The sequence below is a fragment of the Geotrypetes seraphini genome, chromosome 16, assembly GCF_902459505.1.
Source record: "Geotrypetes seraphini chromosome 16, aGeoSer1.1, whole genome shotgun sequence".
Taxonomy (NCBI): Eukaryota; Metazoa; Chordata; class Amphibia; order Gymnophiona; family Dermophiidae; genus Geotrypetes; species Geotrypetes seraphini.
In genome coordinates, this window is record NC_047099.1 from 35,023,029 (window position 1) to 35,041,112 (window position 18,084).

General features: G+C 46.1%; 1 protein-coding gene across 1 annotated transcript; it reads right to left on the minus strand.

Moving 5' to 3' along the window:
- Positions 1-1,988: 1,988 nt before the first annotated feature.
- ATP1B2 (ATPase Na+/K+ transporting subunit beta 2) lies at positions 1,989-17,782 on the minus strand. The gene is made up of 7 exons (XM_033925419.1): positions 17,569-17,782; positions 13,212-13,340; positions 11,679-11,783; positions 8,696-8,901; positions 6,888-6,956; positions 4,344-4,454; positions 1,989-3,157 (listed from the first exon to the last, which is right to left on the minus strand). The coding sequence occupies exons 1-7, from the start codon at positions 17,678-17,680 to the stop codon at positions 2,996-2,998; spliced, it is 894 nt and encodes a 297-aa protein (XP_033781310.1). The 5' UTR covers positions 17,681-17,782; the 3' UTR covers positions 1,989-2,995.
- Positions 17,783-18,084: the final 302 nt, after the last annotated feature.

Here is an 18,084-nt window from a genome sequence, read left to right on the forward strand (position 1 = left end):
GGGCTGAAAATTAACTAGAGAAAAGCCCAGAAAAAAAAATACAGAAGGCAAGGGTCGAAAATGCCAGAGGAAATGAGCAATCGGCAAAGAGTGCAGGGGTTGAAAATACAGGAAGACAGTTAAACGAAAAGGGCCAAGGGGCTGAAAATGTCTGATGGGTAGAAGGCCTCACACCCTTTTCTTTTCCCCCAGACACAAAGTCAACAGTTTAAGTTAAAACACTAATCTTTATTTTTATTCATTGCTTTTTCCATTTATAATATAATCTGACACAGGCCAAATGTATAGGCGTGAAACATCTCTGTGGGAAAACGGGTTCATAGACAGTAACGCAGAAGACAAAGGCGCGCGCCGACAACTGAGCACAAGACGGAGGCGCGTGCCGAAGAAAAAGTCTTTTTAGGGGCTGCGACGGGGGTTTTGTTGGGGAGCCCCCTCCCCCACTTTACTTAATACATATCGTGGCGGCGTTGTGGGGGGTTTGAGGGGTTGTAACCCCCCACATTTTAGTGAAAATGTAACTTTTTCCCTAAAAACAGGGACAAAGTTAAGTTTTCAGTAAAATGTGGGGGGTTACAACCCCCCAAATCCCCCATAACGCCCCCACAACGCGGCGCGATCTGTATTAAGTAAAGTGGGGGGGTTCCCCCCCATACCCCCGTTGTAGCCCCTAAAAACAGTCTTTTTCTTCGGCGCGCGCCTCCACACTGCGCTCAGTTGTCTGCTCGCGCCTTTGTCCCGGCGCGCTTTTGACCTGACACCGGGAAAACAGGCCACGTTGGCAGGCATTAGAAGAACATTTATTCCCTGTCAATAAATTCTATATTCCAAAACATTCGGTACCACACATCAGACGGGAGAGGCAATAAGGAAAAAGCAGGTATCTTTGCAAGATGTCTCACTTCCCACCCCCCTTCAGCATGACACTTGATCCTGGTTCAAAAAATACGTTGACCCCTTTCAATCCCTCCATCCTCCCTTCCACCCCTGAGGCTATATGACGCTGTCCCATGAGCTAAAGACAAAACTGCTGTAAGTCCATCGTAACAGTTTGGTCCTAGTCCTTGGCCCATTAGGGAGAGAAAGATGCGTCACTCGCCTTCAGCTTCTACATAGAGCGCCGAATGGTAGAAGCTAGAATTTGCACACGGATCCAAGATCTGTGTGCAGCTTAATGAGGGACTGGTCATTAATTGACCACTTAATTGGTGCCAGTTGGTTTTTCGTTGACGTTAACACTTGGATCTTCCCTGTTCTATAACTTGGCGCCTAACTTTTCCCTCCACACAACCCAAAGAGGACGTGGCCGCGGGACAGGCATAAGCGGATCAAAGGCGCGCCCAAACATTAGACGCCAAGTTATAGAATAGCGCCAATCCCTGCCTAACTTCGGTTGCCCGACTCGCACCCATTTCTATCGGGCGTTAAGTCCAGTGCCAAAAGATAGGCACGACCTTGGCATTATGCCAGTAGTCTATACAGGCCAGGTGCCCTTTATAGAATAGAGGCTCAGTGTAGATCTTATCAGCGCCTAACTTTCGGTGCTATATTTAGAACCCGAGACCAAAATGACAATTCAAGGTTATTTTAGTGGAGAATGAAACTTACCGCCATTGTTCCCTCTGAGCTATGCGGGAGTCTTCTAACTGCACTGCTGCCACGGGGGGGAGGGGGGGGTAGCTTCAATATTGTGTTTTCATACTCTAGAGCCAGTCGGGTTCCCTAGAGTCCTGCAGAGCTTGCCTGTCCCTCACTTTTGAGAATGTGATAGTGAAACAGCACCCTCCACTGGCAGGACTGCAGGTGGAGGACTTACGCTCAGGGAACCATGCTTATCTCCAGAGGGAGTTAGTGTGTCTATTGATAAAGGACCTTTAGTCTGGAATTAGCATGGGGGGGGGAGCAGATACTTTTATATCAAGGAGCCTATGTGAAATGTTCAAATAAGTGCCTATTTTCTAAAGGAAACAGGTACATATGTGTCTTTCTAAACCCCATCTATCATGGATTTGATATACCACCTTTCTATGATACAGCTAAAGTGGTTTGCACTTATTATATACAGGTTCTTTAGCAGTGTTCATACTTTTTATACATGTATACCTGTGTACAATTTATAATGGCCATTTTCCATGTGTCAAACCCTCTTTACGTGCAGAAATCACTTTACAAAATTACCATCTTAGTGTGGCAGGCTATGTAAAAAAAAAAAAAATAGCATATTTACATTGCCTTAGCCCGCCTATCAATTTCAGATCAAGGGACCAAGAGTTTTTCTCCAGCCTGAGAAACCTGCTGGTCTCAATTCTCTCATCATTCAGGGCTCTCAAACTTTACCTCATCACCCCCACCAAAGCAAGGCGGCCATTTTCACATGCAGTGCAATGGAAGCTCTTTAAAAAAAATGGTTGCCATCTGATACACTGAAACTGACTGCAAAGTTTGTTTCAAATCTCCTCATCTGTTTAGAACTCTGTTCTGCAGCAGGAGAAACTGAGTTCTGGATTGGGAAGGGTTGGGCGGATTATATATGAGAATGCCGAGAAAATCAAAACAGGCTATTGAAAAATGAAAGAGATTTACACAATATACATGTAGTATGAGCATATTAAAAGATGATACACTGTCGTTGAAGACCTCCAAGGCTGGCAGATAGGAGAGAACAAAATGCCATTCTAAGGTGAAGAAATCCAGAAACACGGAGGAGAAGGTGGGATAAAATGGCACATTCCTGTCCCTTTGCAACATCTTGTTAAAAGAAGTAAAAAGACAGATGCCTAATTGTCTCTTGAGAAACGTATTTCTGGTGACCCTCACCCCGTCTTCACGGCCTTCCTCTCTCCATTCACAAGGTTTCCTCTGAGAAAATGAGGAAGCAGCATCTTTCCCGCCTCCCACCCCATCCTGCGCCCTTCATCCTCGAGTCCTCCTGAGATCTCGCGTGAGTCCTTTGATGACAAATTTGAGGCAGAAAACAGGAGGCCAACCCAAGAGTCTAGCTGTTCACCCTCAACTTGAATCCCACCCGCCCAGCAAACTTGTCTCTGTCATCATCGTTTTTGATGTTCTGGGCATTGACCTTGCATTCCACGTAGATGTCCATGTTAGGTGTCACATTCTGGAACTGCACGGCCACCAGTGGCTGACTGTAGTTGACCTAGATGGCAAGGAGGAAAAATGGCATGTCGATGCCCTTATTATACAAGGTATCAAATGACAGAGAAAGAGAGAGGAAAAATAATATCATGACAGGAATGCCACTGATCATAGACTAAATATTTCACTGCCTAAATGTAAATATTCAGGCAGGGGCAGCTTTATGCCCCAATATTCAATTCTGGGCCATATCAAGGTATATGTAGCTGGCTGATACGTATCTGGTGAAGGTCAATATTCAGGTGACATTAAACAAAAGACAGGACTGTGTTTAATGGGGTCCACTTTGTCCAATTACTTCATGCAGCTGACTCCACCCTGATCTGGACCCTAAACACAAGCAACATAGCCAGTTTTAGCTTAGACTATTAGGGGATTCTGCAGTACTAATGGGTTGAGCACAGACTGGATGGGCCATTTGGCTTTTATCTGTCATCTACTATGTTACTCCAGCCATCAGAGCTACAGCCACCCTGTTACCCTTCCAGAATACAGTGACGACAATCTTATTCTCAAACCAGCACATACCTGACTTAAGACTCTAACTACCCAAGTTACGGCATACCCTGCCACCTGGGACTCGTAGCTTATATGCTGTTTAATGTTCTCCCGTGTAATGTTTCCATACTAGTCTTCTGTACTATCGTGTATGTATCTCTGTAACCAGTGGCATAGCGAGGGTGAGCAGCGCTCAGAGCGGGCGGTGCCCCTCCCCCACTCCCCCATGCCGCGCACATGCGCCCCTCCCCCTGCACCCTTTTTAACTTCGGCACAAGCAGCCCCCACCCTTACTGCCCGCGTCGGCTTCGGCGCGCTCTGACATCGTGTCCTAGGCGCGGGTCCCGGAAATGACGGCAGAGAGAGCGCCAAAGCGGGCAGCAAGTCGGTGGCCGCTCACGCCAACGTTAAAAAAGGTACGGGGAAGGGAAGGAGCACGCATGCGGCAGGGGGGGGGTAGAGAGATGGAGGGGTGCTGGTGCCCCGAGCAAGATGGCGCCTGCCCCCCTATGCCACTGTCTGTAACCCGTTTTAGGCTCCTGGGGAGAACAGGCTATAAAAGCATACAAATAAATAACGAGGGATGAGTGATGGATTCTTTTTGTCCCTCCAGTTGACTTTGCTCCACGAAATGTACCTAGAAGGAAGTAGCCAGCAAAGAGGTGATGATGACATAAGATTCTACTCACCTGAACCTTTTTTCCAAAGTAAGGAAAGTACATCAGGTCAATAATGCCAAAGTTGGAACCATTGCTGGGGAAGTACCGAAGCTCCCCAAGATTTTGGGTGTCCTCTTCTTTCTGTTAAAGGAAAGATATAAGATATGAAATATGTGTGTAGAGTAATGGTCCCCAAGCACTATGGCATCCCATTCAGTGAGCTCACTGGGATGCAGAAAGTTTAGCTCCTTGGTAGAGAATGACACGGTGACAAAATTCATCACCGTTCCCGTCCCCATGGATAACCGCAGTAAACCATCTTCATGTCATTCTTTAAGGAGAGAGGGAAGAATCAGAGTAGGAATGGCCACAAGCACTGACCCTCAAGCTTTGCGTTGAAGAATGCTGGTGTAGAAGGACTGAGGCTGAACAGACACTACAGAATGACAGTCTCTGGTATCCAGAGCAGATATTGTGATGTCATAATGCCTCATTCCACCAGTGCCTAAGAGCCAATCACATCAGTGATGTCACAATGTCTTCATTATCCTTGGCTCCCATAAGAATCAGAGTATGAATGGCCACAACCACTGACCCGCAAGCTTTGCTTTGAAGAATGCTGGTGTAGAAGGACCGAGGTTGAAATAGACACTAGAAAATGACATGGGATTATTTCCCGTGGTTATCCACGGGGACGGGAACGGTGATGAATTTTGTCACCGTGTCATTCTCTACTCCTTGGTTCAGTCTTTGAAAAACCGCAGGATCACACCATAAATGACCAGGTGGAAAAGATTAATTCCGTGATCATAAATGTTCTCTTTGCAAAAAAAGTAAATTCGATCAAGTCTCTCCGCCCCCTGCTAAAACTTCATTGGCATCCAATAATTTCCAGGGTAATTATTCTAAATCTGCTTGATAGGTTGACACCTTAATGCGTTCCCTGTTTTTATTAAAAAATCTCATGTTTTAACTGATCTATTCCAATTTTATTTGCTTATCTTACCTCTTATGTTATTTCTATTCACACTGTACGTATTAACATTCCTTGTTGTAAACTGCGTCAAACGTTTTGGTATAGCGTTTTATAAAAATTAAATGATTATTATTATTAAACGATGTCCAATATAATGAAATGAAAAAAATATCTCATCAAATGTTAAAAATATTGGACAAGTTCACACTGACGAATTCTATGAGTGTCGGATCAGAAGAAGGGATCTTTACCCACCCAACTGGGATCCTCCAGGCGTACCTAAACTTGGGTGTCTGGCTATGCCTCTGCTATGGAAGCTTCTCTAGGTTTCAAGTTGGAAAGTCTGATGGTGCGATATATATATATATATAGTTTAGAGACTACCTCAATTCTTCTACCCTATAGGGGTTTTCTAAACAGATGTTTTTCTTTATTCTCTAACAAATCAACCAGGAAGAAAGACAAGCGAGATGGCTTCTTTTTTGGTGCTATTCGCTTTGAGGACGCCGACGAGCATTTCGCCAAGATTCAGAACTTAGTCCTTGACAAACGACAAGGTTCTTTATTCGTTATTTTTATTTATGTATTCAATTTTCTCCCAGGGGGAGCTCAGAACGGTTTACATGAATTTATTCAGGTACCCAAGCATTTTTCTCTGGACTCACACTCTATCTAATGCGCCTGGGGCAATGGGGGGATTAAGTGACTTGCCCAGGGTCACAAGGAGCAGCGGGGGTTTGAACCCACAACCTCAGGGGGCTGTAGCTTTAACCACTGCGCCACTCTAGTAATCAAAATGTAGTAGAAGTGAGCCAGGTATAGGGACAATGAAGCCATTGTGACATCACTGATGAGGTTGGCTCTTATTGGTGGAATGAGGCATTATGATGTCACCATACCAGCTCTGCTTATCACAGGCTGAAACTTGTCACACTATTTATTCAATTTTCTATACTGTTCTCCCAGGGGAGCTCAGAACGGTTTACATGAATTTATTCAGGTACCCAAGCATTTTTCTCTGGACTCACACTCTATCTAATGCGCCTGGAGCAATGGGGGGGATTAAGTGACTTGCCCAGGGTCACAAGGAGCAGCGGGGGTTTGAACCCACAACCCCAGGGTGCCGAGGCTGTAGCTTTAACCACTCCGCCACACCGACTTTAAACATTAAATCAATGTAATTGTTTTGGTGGATTGCGACATCTTGCTTGCCTTTCTTCCTGGCTTGTTTGTTATATGTTGAGGCAAGTTCCTTCTTTCGTCTTCTGTTTGCTCTGTTTTCTTTAGTCTCTGAAAGTTTTCTAGGACTCGCTGCAACCTTTGCACTCAATGAAAGATTGGCTTGGTCTGAAGGCTCCCTCTGCCCTATACAAAACCTTATTTAGGGGGTCACAGACACTCCACTTTTACCGAGTTATTCGTTCCAGGTTTGTACTTCTGAAGATGGAACGCAAAGAGAGCAAAGGAAAAGACAACACGGAGAGCGTATGATGTAGAAGACAAGAAAACATTAAGGCGGTGGAAAAGGCGAGCGGAAGAAGAGAAAGAGAAAGATGGGGGGAAAAATAGTACCAGGTAATTAGAGCCTGCAGTCTCACCTTCCCTGCACAGTCGATAGTTATAAAGGGATTAGTCGCTGGCACAGGTCTGGGCTTGAAGTTGACAACCTGCAAAGACAAGGGCATGTCCTGTTGAGCTTGCCAAAGGTTAGGTGATCATGCAACCCACCGAAACCAGCTACTACAGTACAGAGCGTTCAAATGAAGTTGGGAGACTTTTGGGGTCCTTTTATCAAGGCGCGGTAGAATACTGCCTCCATTGACCAGGCGTTAGGTTTTTTTTTGCTTGCCGCAGGGGTTAGCGCGTGATTGATATGTCCGACGCACTAACCCCGCTAGCACGGCTTTGTAAAAGGAGCCCTATAAGTCCCTAAAAGCTCTTCTCTTTGACGCCTGAATCTACATGCATGTTTCTTCTCCCCACCCCCAATTCACCTACCCTCCTGTAACCCTTCTCTCTTCCCCTCCCCCTGTCTCCGTCCTTCCCTCTCTCCACCTTTCCTTTGTAAGTCGCCTTGAGCCTACTAAGGTATGAGCGATCCAGTTAACAAAGCAGTGATGATCTGTCACCAATTCCCGTACAGAACAATTCCTGAACTCTTCAAGACTAAGATGGCTAATTGCCAACCGATAAGATCATTGCGCTCAGAAAACTCAGCGAATGTCTACCCAAAGCATGCAGAAACCTTTTGTTTGACCTTTTGTTGTGCAGGGGTAAAATTGTGGAACTGACTTGTGGGGCAGATACGGAAATATGATAATAGAGGTACATATACCTACGCCTTCCAAGCCGCCAAACTAAACCCTTGGCTAGCCCAAATGGTCCTCAAGGCCTACAACTACCTCGACTTTAGAAAACTACTCAAAACTCACCTATTTCGAGACCAAGACCCTTAATCCCCTTTTCTATCCTCCTCCCCCCCCTCCTTCTGACCTACTCCCCTCCCCCATCTCCCTCCCTCCCCCCTTCTTCTCTCCTTGCTGTTCGCAACCCTACAATCAATTTGATATGTAACCACTTGTAATTACTATCTCCATGTTGTTTGCTACTCTATGATCAATTTGATATGTAAACACTTGTAATCTCTGTCTAACCAATGTGAACCGCCTAGAACTCTTCGGGGTATGGCGGTATACAAAAATAAAGTTATTATTATTATTATATATGAAAATACTCAAAACACAATTGTTTGTACAAGCTTTTCCCTAGGCATTGATTTCTCCTGCTTGCTGATTTTCTGAGGATCTGATTATTTATGTTTATTCACTTTTTTTTTTTTTAATATTGTAAATTTGTGGAGGATTCCTTTTTTTCTCCTGATATCGTTTGATATTGTAATTATTAAAATTTATAAATAAAAAATAAAAAATTTTTTCTTTTTTTTTTTAATTTTTATTCACTTTTTTTTTTTTTTTTAATTTGTTTTAAAACTTACGCACGTAAGATTTTGTAAACCGTTTTAGGTTTCAGACGATATAGAAAATTTTAAAATAAAATCAATACATCCTACCCTTATGATTGATTTGTTTAGATTACTAGGATATTTTCTCCCATTTATGTGGACTTGAGGAGTTAGTGAAATGTTTTAATATTAGTTATGGTTCTGTTTTTTACTTGTGATCTTCCTTTCTTTATTGTTATCTGTATAAATGATAATGATGTAAAATTTGATAAATAAAAAAAAAAAAAAAAAAAAAAAAAAAATACATCCTACCCTTTCCAAAGAAGAAAACGAGTTTGCCTTCATAGGTTTCTGAGAACATAGACCTCTCCCAACCCAACTCTGGGGTCCTAGCGATCCGGTTTGCAAAAAGATCCAGGGATCTCAAGCTCCGTAGGTACTCACCCGGTTCATTTTGATGAGGACACAGGGTTTCCCCGTTGAATACCCATAGGTGGCGTCTTCCAGCCCCGAGCAGGTTCCCAAGACGCTGCGCATGAACTGGCATGCCCGCTTCGGGTGATTCCGGACATTGCCGTTATCTTTGTCTTCAAAATAAGCGCCACTGGGACATTTCTCGTTTTTTGATGTCTGGTTCATATCATCATATGCTGAGGATAAGAGGAAACGAGGAAAGGGTATTCACACCGCGTTTACAAATGGCTCTTCAGAAGGGCAGTTCTTATATTCTAATCTGCTTCTGGGTCTTTTCCAGGTTCAATACAAATAGCATCCATTATATGAGAATATTACTGTAACTTTTATATTGGTATACCAACTAAAACATGTGGGACAAACACGCGCCGGATTAAAACAGTTACAGTAAACGCTCTGAGGGGGGTGGGGGTGGGGGTGGGGGTGGGAACCCTCCCATTAAACGTAGAAGTGTTCGCGCTCCTTTGGGGGAAGTGAAGGGGGTGAAACCCCCCCTTATAGAGGAAACCTCGTTTTGGGGGGTAATCAGCAGTTTCCTCTCTAATGGGGGGGTTCCTCCCCCCCCAACAGAAGCGCGAACACTTCTAAGTTTAGTGGGGAGATTCCCACACACACTTACCCCCCCCACACACTAAACTTAAAAGTGTTCGCGTTCCTTTGGGGGAGGTGAAGGGGGTGAACCCCCCCTTACAGAGGAAACTGCCGATTACCCCCCCCAAATGAGGTAAAACAGCAGTTTCCTTTGTAAGGGGGGGTTCACCCCTTCACCTCCCCCAAAGGAGCACGAACACTTCTAAGTTTAGTGGAAGGGGGTAAGTGTGTGGGGGAATTCCCCCCACTAAACTTAGAAGTGTTTGCGCTTCCGTTGGGGGGGAGGAACCCACCCCCTTATAGAGGAAACTGCCGTTTTACCTCATTTGGGGGGGTAATCGGCAGTTTCCTCTGTAATGGGGGGTTCCTCCCCCCCAACGGGAGCATGAACACTTCTAAGTTTAGTGGAAGGGGGTAAGTGTGGGGGGGAATCCCCCCACTAAACTTAGAAGTGTTTGCGCTTCCGTTGGGGGGGGAGGAACCCAACCCCTTATAGAGGAAACTGCCGTTTTACCTCGTTTGGGGGGGTAATCGGCAGTTTCCTCTGTAATGGGGGGGTTCCTCCCCCCCAACGGGAGCATGAACACTTCTAAGTTTAGTCGGGGGTTTCCCACACACACTTATCCCCTCCCCCCCATTAAACTTAGTAGTGTTTGTGCTCCCGTTGGGGGGGAGGAACCCCCCCCCATTACAGAGGAAACTGCCGTTTACCTCATTTTGGGGGGTAATCGGCAGTTTCCTCTGTAATGGGGTAGTTCCTCCCCCCCCCCCCAACGGGAGCATGAACACTTCTAAATTTAATTGGGGGTTTCCCACACACACTTATCCCCTCCCCCCCATTAAACTTAGTAGTGTTTGTGCTCCCGTTGGGGGGGAGGAACCCCCCCCCATTACAGAGGAAACTGCCATTTTACCTCGTTTTGGGGGGTAATCGGCAGTTTCCTCTGTAATGGGGGGTTCCCCCCCCACCAACGGGAGCACGAACACTTCTAAGTTTAGTGGGGGATTCCCCCACACACTTCCCCCCTTGGAGCGCTTACAGTAGCTGTTTTAATCTGGCGCGCATAAATCCTGGGCGTGATTGTCGGCACACGTTTGTCCCACCCACTTATGACGGGTCACCTTTATATTGGGGGTCAATGAAGCAACGCAGGTTCAAAAGTGCCTTTTTGGCGTCCTAGCCTATCATGAAATAAGTGACGAGATCCCTCCTATAAGGTCCTCGCCCCCCCCCCCAACTATAGAGCGAATACCGAGCGGTGGTTACGAAACATGACACAGACAGCTGGGGACAACTTTTTCCCAATCCCCGTGGGAGCTCAATTTCCCGTCCCGCAAATTCTGAACCCTGTCCCATTCCTGTAAGCTCTATCCTCATTTGCACAAGCCTCAAACACTTTAAAATCGTGAGCGTTTGGGGTTTGTACGGTTAAGGCAGAGCTTCCAGGAACGGGGCAGAGACAGGGACAGAACTTGCGGGGTAGGTTAAATTGAGTTCCCGTGGGGATCGGGACGTAGTGGTGAGAATGAAGCTCAGGTGTACAGCTTTGACAGTTCTATGTCCCAGGACTTAATTACTAAGGCTTGCTAGCCGATTTAGCTAAATGCTAATGCGTCCATAGACTATAATGGGCGCATTCCTGTACAATCCCTCTGGAGGCTGAACTAGAGGGTTCTTGTATGTCTGATAGCTTCAGCTGCAGGGCAATAATTTTAACTTTATGTTTTTAACATTGTATTAAATTTTAACTAACCCCGTATTTGTATTATTTTTCTTGTTTTTGTAAATCGCTTAGTAAATTTAAATAAGCGATTCAACAAATTTTGAATAAACTTGAAACTTGAAACTAAAAGATGATCCCTCCTCTTTGGGCTACCTGCCCAAAGAAACATAGAAAGATGACGGCAGAAAAGGGCTATAGCCCACCAAGTCTGCCCACTCTACTGACCCACCCCATCAAGTCTGAGTGCCTTACTAGGCCTCTGTAGGGATCCCACGTAGATGTGGGATCCCTACAGAGGCCTAGTCTTGCTCAGTTTGTTCCTGCAGCTTCGCTGTATGGTTGAAATCATTTAATTCTGCTCCTGATTTGTTTTCAATTTCTAGTCTTTTTTTTAAATTTTTATTCCTCCATGGGTTTGCCCATGTCCTGCAGATCAACTCTGTGCGAGTGATGCTTTGGCGGGAGATCGCAGACATTTTAAATTTTGTCTGCTTCTGGAGGGTGCTCTGAAAGCCTGAAATAGGATTTAAACTTGCAAGGTGCTTCATGGGCTACTTATCTCATTCTCCAACTCATGCCTTAGTACCTAGCGAGTATACAGTTTTCTGGAGGAGGGGCTCCTGCTGGTTAACACTTACCTGGCAGGAAATGATCAAGTTTGTCCACGTAATCCTTCCAGGTCGTATTGTCTGTGTCGCTGAACACAATATCCAGGCTATCGGATTTGGGACGAATCATTAAGCCTGCCGGGGAATGGAGTTTCAACTTGAGTACGAAAACAGATACCACAGTCTGACAGCCCCTGCCTATGGCAAAATATTCTATCGTCTTGGGTTACCGGATATTCTGGCACAATGAATTGCGCTGACCCCTCTCTCCAGAGCAGCGTCGGGCCGGCAGCCCTCTAAACTGGCTGCTTCGCGGTCTTCTCTCGTTGGGGATTTCCCTCTGCCACATCGCTGACGATGTCATCAGTAAACGCGGCCCGGCGCTGCTCTGGAGGGAGGTATGTAGGGCTCGCGGTCGGCAGGGTTTGGATGGTTGTCGGGCCAGATTAAAAATCGAAATGGGCTCATGTACATTTTTTTTTAAATTTAATTTTATTTGTTACAACCATAACAAATCTACATACAAATAAATTCAGGCAGGAAATCAAATTCAAAGGAAAAAAATTTATTTCTTATTATTACATTGGGAGTGGGACGAATCTTTACGTCTCGTTTTCTACCATTTCTTCAGCCATCACATTAGTCTCCACAAGGTCTATCAAAGGTTTATCTTTAAGAAACATTTCTAAATGGGATGGTTCCACAAATATATATTTATTCTTCCCATGTCTGATCTAACACCGTGGAAAGGCAGGGCTGGAAGGACCTCAGAAGGTCAATGAATCAAATTCTACATCACGTTTCTCCAAAGGTACTCAAGGGTTTTCTTGAAACCCACCAACCCATAAAATGTTTGAGATCAGAAAATAGCACGAAATTGAGTTTAGAGGGTAAGATTTCAACCTCCCGTGTTAAGAGCAGGCTGGCGTTAAGCTTTGGAATGCGATGCCTGGTATTTTGCGATTCCGTGATGGGAGGATGAATGTCGAAAACGCCACTACTTTGTCAACGCCTTCCTGGGCTTGTGAACGCCTTTTGGGGATTTTGTGGCTCTATCCCGGTAGGATGAATTTGAAGAAAATGTTGAACGTGATTATTGTCTGTTAACGTCATTCTGGCTTTGTCTTGTTGAAACATGATCAGATCAAGTTTCATTAGGATTTTTATATACCGCCTATCAAGGTTATCTAAGCGGTTTTAACAATCAGGTCCTCAAGCATTTTCCCTCTCTGTTCCGGTGGGCTCACAATCTGTCTAACCTAAGTTCAGTTTATGCCATTTTGTAAATCGCATAATTATTATGGGGTACATACATTTTTAAATAAATAAATAATATAAATCATCCTAGACCGATATGTGTCGGACCTGCAACCATTCCCGGGGGAACTTGTATCAGAATTCTTCTTGATATCCCCTTGGTTCTTATACACTTTAGCCCTATTATTTATCCTGTTCCCAAGGAGGGAAACAAACCTTTACCATCTCAATATAATACCGCCCACTTCATCCAAGGCAACGTGTGCTATCCTGATGGACCGAAAGAGCGGGATAGAAGATACTCACCAGGGTTGGCCAACCTGTCTTGATAGGTTGGAACATAGTCATCGATAGTCTGTAGCATCACCCACATGGTGAGGGAGAAGAGAGCTGTGAGGAATCCATAGAAGACCAAGTAGAAAAGCAAAATCAAGGCTGCAATGAGACAGGAGAGAGAGACTGGTCACAAGCAGGCAACTAGTGGGACAGCCCCAGTCCCAGCTTCCAAGAATCACCAGATAATGAGCTGTGACCGCACCAAGGCCCTTTTTTTTTTTTTCCCCTCCAGTAAGCTGCCAACTGGAATTGGCAAGAGGGGTGGCACTAGGCCAGTTTAATTAAATGCCAGAGCAGAAAGCAATGAGAGATGCTGTCCTGCCTCCAACCCTGACGTCCTTAGAAGAATGATCCAAGGTCGTTTACTTTCTTCACCTTCAATGACTGAAATGTCACATGTGAAAAGAAATTGCGGACCAGGTATCTGAAAATACAGGTTCAGATTCTTTATACCCAATGAAAACACAAAGCACTGGGTGTCTGGTCTTCAATATAAATTTATATGAGGGGGCCGCTGAAAAGTTCTCAGATCGACCAACCAAAATTGGGGCAGCCTCCATCGAGGGTTAGACACTTTTTTTGGGGGGGGTTCCGGATTTTCCCAACAGAATGAAAAAAGCGGAAAATCGCTGGTCTAAGCGTATAACCCTCGCTAGAGACTGCCTCAACTTTGTTGGCCGGGCTGAGAGCTTTTTGACAGCCCCTTGCATAGTGTAGAATGCATTGAGGACAATGAAAAGAATGAGTAATTAAGTCTTAATACACAGGTATACGGCATAACGAAAGTTTTGGGATCAGCGAGGGAGCAGGGTATTTTATCCTTAATATAATGTGATGGAGTAGATTATGAGCCCGTTGGGACAGAGAGGGAAATTCAAAGTACCCGATTTGATTTTTGGCCATTGCATAAGTCAATTTAATTGTTTTGTAAATCGCTCTGAATCCTTTAGCGGTATATAAGACACCGCATTAGATTAAATGAATGCTGTGGAGCTCATGTATGGGGAACAGTGAGGGGAGATTTTATCCTTAATATTAAATGATTAGCTGTGATTTATCTATGGGGTACAGTGGGCAGAATGAGTGTTTTATCCTTAAAATAAAGTGATTCGGTGTAAGTCATGTGGAAGCAGGCGTGTTATCCTCGATATAAATCTATGTGAGGTCAGTGTCTTGGTGATAGCGACAGGTCTGGTTGGCGGAGGCGATCCAATTCCAGAGCAAAGTTTTATAGTTCTAAAAACAAACACTGAGGCTGGCATCCCATGAGCCCATAAGCCAGGTGTGTGCTTGGTGGGCGCTGAAATCCTGGGTTTTATATACTGTACAAATTAGAAATGCATGGGCTCCTGTCCCAAAGAGCTTATTTTAAAGTTTCGATCAGAGGGGGACAGAAAAACAAAAAAAACAACAGAAAAGTGGTGAGCGAGAGGCATGGGAGAGAAGAGGGAGGATTAATTGCAGCTGCTCCTTGATAAGACATTCACCTCTGAAAAGGGATCCACCCAGTAACAGGTTCATTCAGCTCTATCTCCTCCTCAAACCTGCTAAAACCAACTTAAGCAGACCTGAGCTGGAAGCTGCAACAGAGATCAGCCCCTGTAAAACCGGCTCCCCGGCTCTGCCTGCCAAGGAGCTGCGAAGGTGGGGGGGGGGAGCTACTTCTGTCTCTCTCAGCTCTGCAGAATATTAATCGGGGCATGACAGGAGCCAGAAGTGCCAAGTACCCAGGAACAGGGTTGCAGGGGGAAGGAGGTTAGGGTACTGCATTCTGCAAAGACAGGAGGTCCCAACCTAAACTAGGAGATCAGGAAATATGGTCCAAGAGCCCCCCCCCTTCCAAATAATTATATTTCACCTTGCCTGATACTATATTGTGCAATCTTCAGAAATATTGTCTTCTTTAAAGGATATCGATTGTTGGTAATGTGGACAGAGGACAGAAGATTGCAACAGCCGCTGGGGTTCAACAGTCTTCTGGGAACTGGAACCCCACTTTCTCCTCTGGATGAGGATAATGGGGGAATGGCCGGCATCGGTCATTATCTTCCCCCCCCCCCACCCTCTCACCCAACAAGGAGTCTGTGAAGCAGAGAAACTGGAGACTGAACTTAAACTAGGCAGCCTTTTTTTCTGGGTCAGTTTTTACATTTTGGGCTAATGAGTTGACCTTTGGAATGCCAACTTGCCCAGTTTGGAGCTAAAGGGATGGGTGGGAGGAAGGAGGTAACCCTGCTCTCTAGTACAGGGGACACTGATACAACCAAAGCATTTAGTCTCCCCCCCCCCAAAAAAAAAAAGACAGGAAGAGAATATCCCAGCTCCCCCTCCCTTGTACTGCCTAAATCGTTCAATCCCCCCCAGGCAGAGCAGTAAAGAAAGGAATCACCCTGCAGTGATGGAAGGAAGGAAGGGGATGCGGGATCTCTTTCTGTATTCAAGACCAGGCTGCTAGCATTCTGGAACTGGGGACACAGTTGGAGGGGGGGGAAGCAACAAGCAGTTTCCACTGCCAGCTCACGCTTTTTTGGGGAAAATTTCTTTTGGCTGCAAGTGAATGAAATCACGGACAGTTTCTCCTTCTGTGACCCCCCCCCCCCCCCCCAGTGCAGCAGTGGAGTGAAAGAACAGTGTGTGTGTGGTGAGAGGTGGGGGGGGGATTCATTTACTTTTCATACTGAGCTAATGCATTTAGTCAACTATGCCTGACCTGAAATTGAAGAGGTAGAGCGGAAGAAATGGGTTGGTGGTCTCTTGTCTGTTCTGTTAACACCCCTCACTCACCCCCCCCCCCCAAAAAAAAAAGCAGCATGGTCACCACCTGAATTGTAACTAAATACTGTATCATATAATGAACTGGAACGCCCCTTTCCCAGCTCTCCCCGCCCCCCATCCCCCCTCTTGGGAACAAGGGAATTAAAGAAATGGCGATAATGGGTGTTGGGGAGGGACAGTAGTGAAGGAGAAAAAACAGAGGGGAAGGGAGGAGAGAGGCCAATGGCAGAGAAGAGAGGAAGAGGCAACAGGATGGGGGGGGGGGCAGAAAAAAAGAGGGAAAGAAATCAATGAGATGCTAAGGAGGAAGAGAATTCAAAATAAATCAACGAGGAAAGGGAGACGAGCAGGAGGGGGAGAGAGAAAAACAAGGGGAGGAAATGATATGCAAAATCTTAATAATCCCGATCAAACCTGCCTAGCCTGATTTCTTCATGTTTATAAAAAGAGAGTCTCTGCTGTTTCCACCACGGTCCCCCTTACACGCACATTCCACAAGGATGTACCGGGAATTACGGGGCAAGATGCGGGCAAAGCAAGTCCCCCAAACGGCAAAGAACAGCCCCCAGATTGCTGAACTCAGAACCTCAAACCCTACCCCAGTCGCAGTTCCTCCCCCCGCCTCCTCGAAAACCGTAGCTCTCCCTTCCCCGCAAGAACACTTTACACAGCCATACAGAGATTAAATGAAGCTGCCCCCCCCATCCATTGAAGCTTCAGAAACGCAAGTGCCCAGAGAAGTTTTGGGCACTCAGCACCCATACGAAGAGATCTTCGCTCCAGTTCCCCCGTTTCTTCCTCCCCCCCACCCCCGCGGCCAGGACTTCTTTGCTGCAGTCTTCTTTTAACCTAGATGCCCCCCGTTCCTACCCTTGCTCCCCCCCACCAGGTCTCCAGGTTCCTTTTCTCGGGTCTTTTTACTCTCCTTTTTTTTGCCCTGTTCCCCCTTGCCAAGTTGTTGGGGTGGGAGGGGGGGCAGCGACAAGTTTCCTCTGCTTCAGCCTCTTGCACCTCCATTTCCTGCCCTGAACCCCTTTAACCAACTTACTCCCCATCCTAATTTCCTGACCGCAGAACTTCTTTGCCCCAGTTCCCCCTTTACTCCAGCTTCCCTCTGTCTTGCCCTGGATCCCATTTGCCCCATGTTCCCCCCTTTCCTGTTTCAGCAATTTATGACCTCCCCTGTTCCATAAGCTCCCCCGTTTTTCCCCTTTCCTGGATCCCCTTTACCCCCAGTGTCCCCCTTTTCCTGTCCCCCGTATCTCCTTTGCCCCAGCTCCCCCGTTTTTTGCCCCAGATCCCCTTTGCACCAGCTCCCCTTTTCCCAGGATTCCCAGCTCCCCCGTCTTTTTGCTCCCGGATCCCCTTTACCCAGATCCCTCGTCTTATACTCCGGATCCCTTTTACCCTACTTCCCCCATTTCCTGCCTCTTGATCCCTGCAGCTCCGCTGGATTTCGAACCTCATAAAAGCCAGAACGATTAAAATGGTTTAGGGGTGGGGGTGGGGGGAAGTGGCCATCATGTGCCCTCGGTTGCCCCGGATTTCCTACCCCAGCTGCTGCCCGTCCTGCCCATGAACTCGTGGGTGCGGGGGTTCCAGATGAACTCCTTCCACTCCTCCATCAGCTGCCCGCAGCTCTTCTTATGCGACAGGGCTGCCATCCTGCTGCTCGGCTGCTCGGCAAGGAGGGGAGAATAGCTGGAGGAAGGAGAGAGGAAAGAAGGGACAAAAAATAAAAGGGGAAGGGTGAAAGATGGAATGTGCCCAGGTGATGCTCTGCAACTTCTACCAGCTTCACTTATATAGGGAACATCTCACAAGCCCCGCCCTCGCCCTGCCGATACTCGTGCAGGCCCCGCCCACTCCGTGAATATACCATTAGACTCCGCCCATAGTTTGCATTTCTCCCCGTTTTTTTTTTAAACGTGTTTTGGGCGTGAAAAAAATCTGAAGAACTTTAATTTTTTTAGAAAAACAAACAAAACACTACCCTCCCCCCCCAAAACCCCCCAGAAACCACAAATACTCGCAATGAGTGGCTGACTATCCTGCTGTCCACGGAGAA

Coding starts and splice junctions, on each gene's coding strand:
- ATP1B2 (XM_033925419.1), bottom strand. CDS start 17,680: ATGGCAGCCCTGTCGCATAAGAAGAGCTGCGGGCAGCTGATGGAGGAG. Junction 8,902..11,678: donor ACTTGATCATTTCCTGCCAG/GTAAGTGTTAAC, acceptor TCTTATCCTCAG/CATATGATGATATGAACCAG. Junction 3,158..4,343: donor ACTTTGGAAAAAAGGTTCAG/GTGAGTAGAATC, acceptor CTTGCCATCTAG/GTCAACTACAGTCAGCCACT.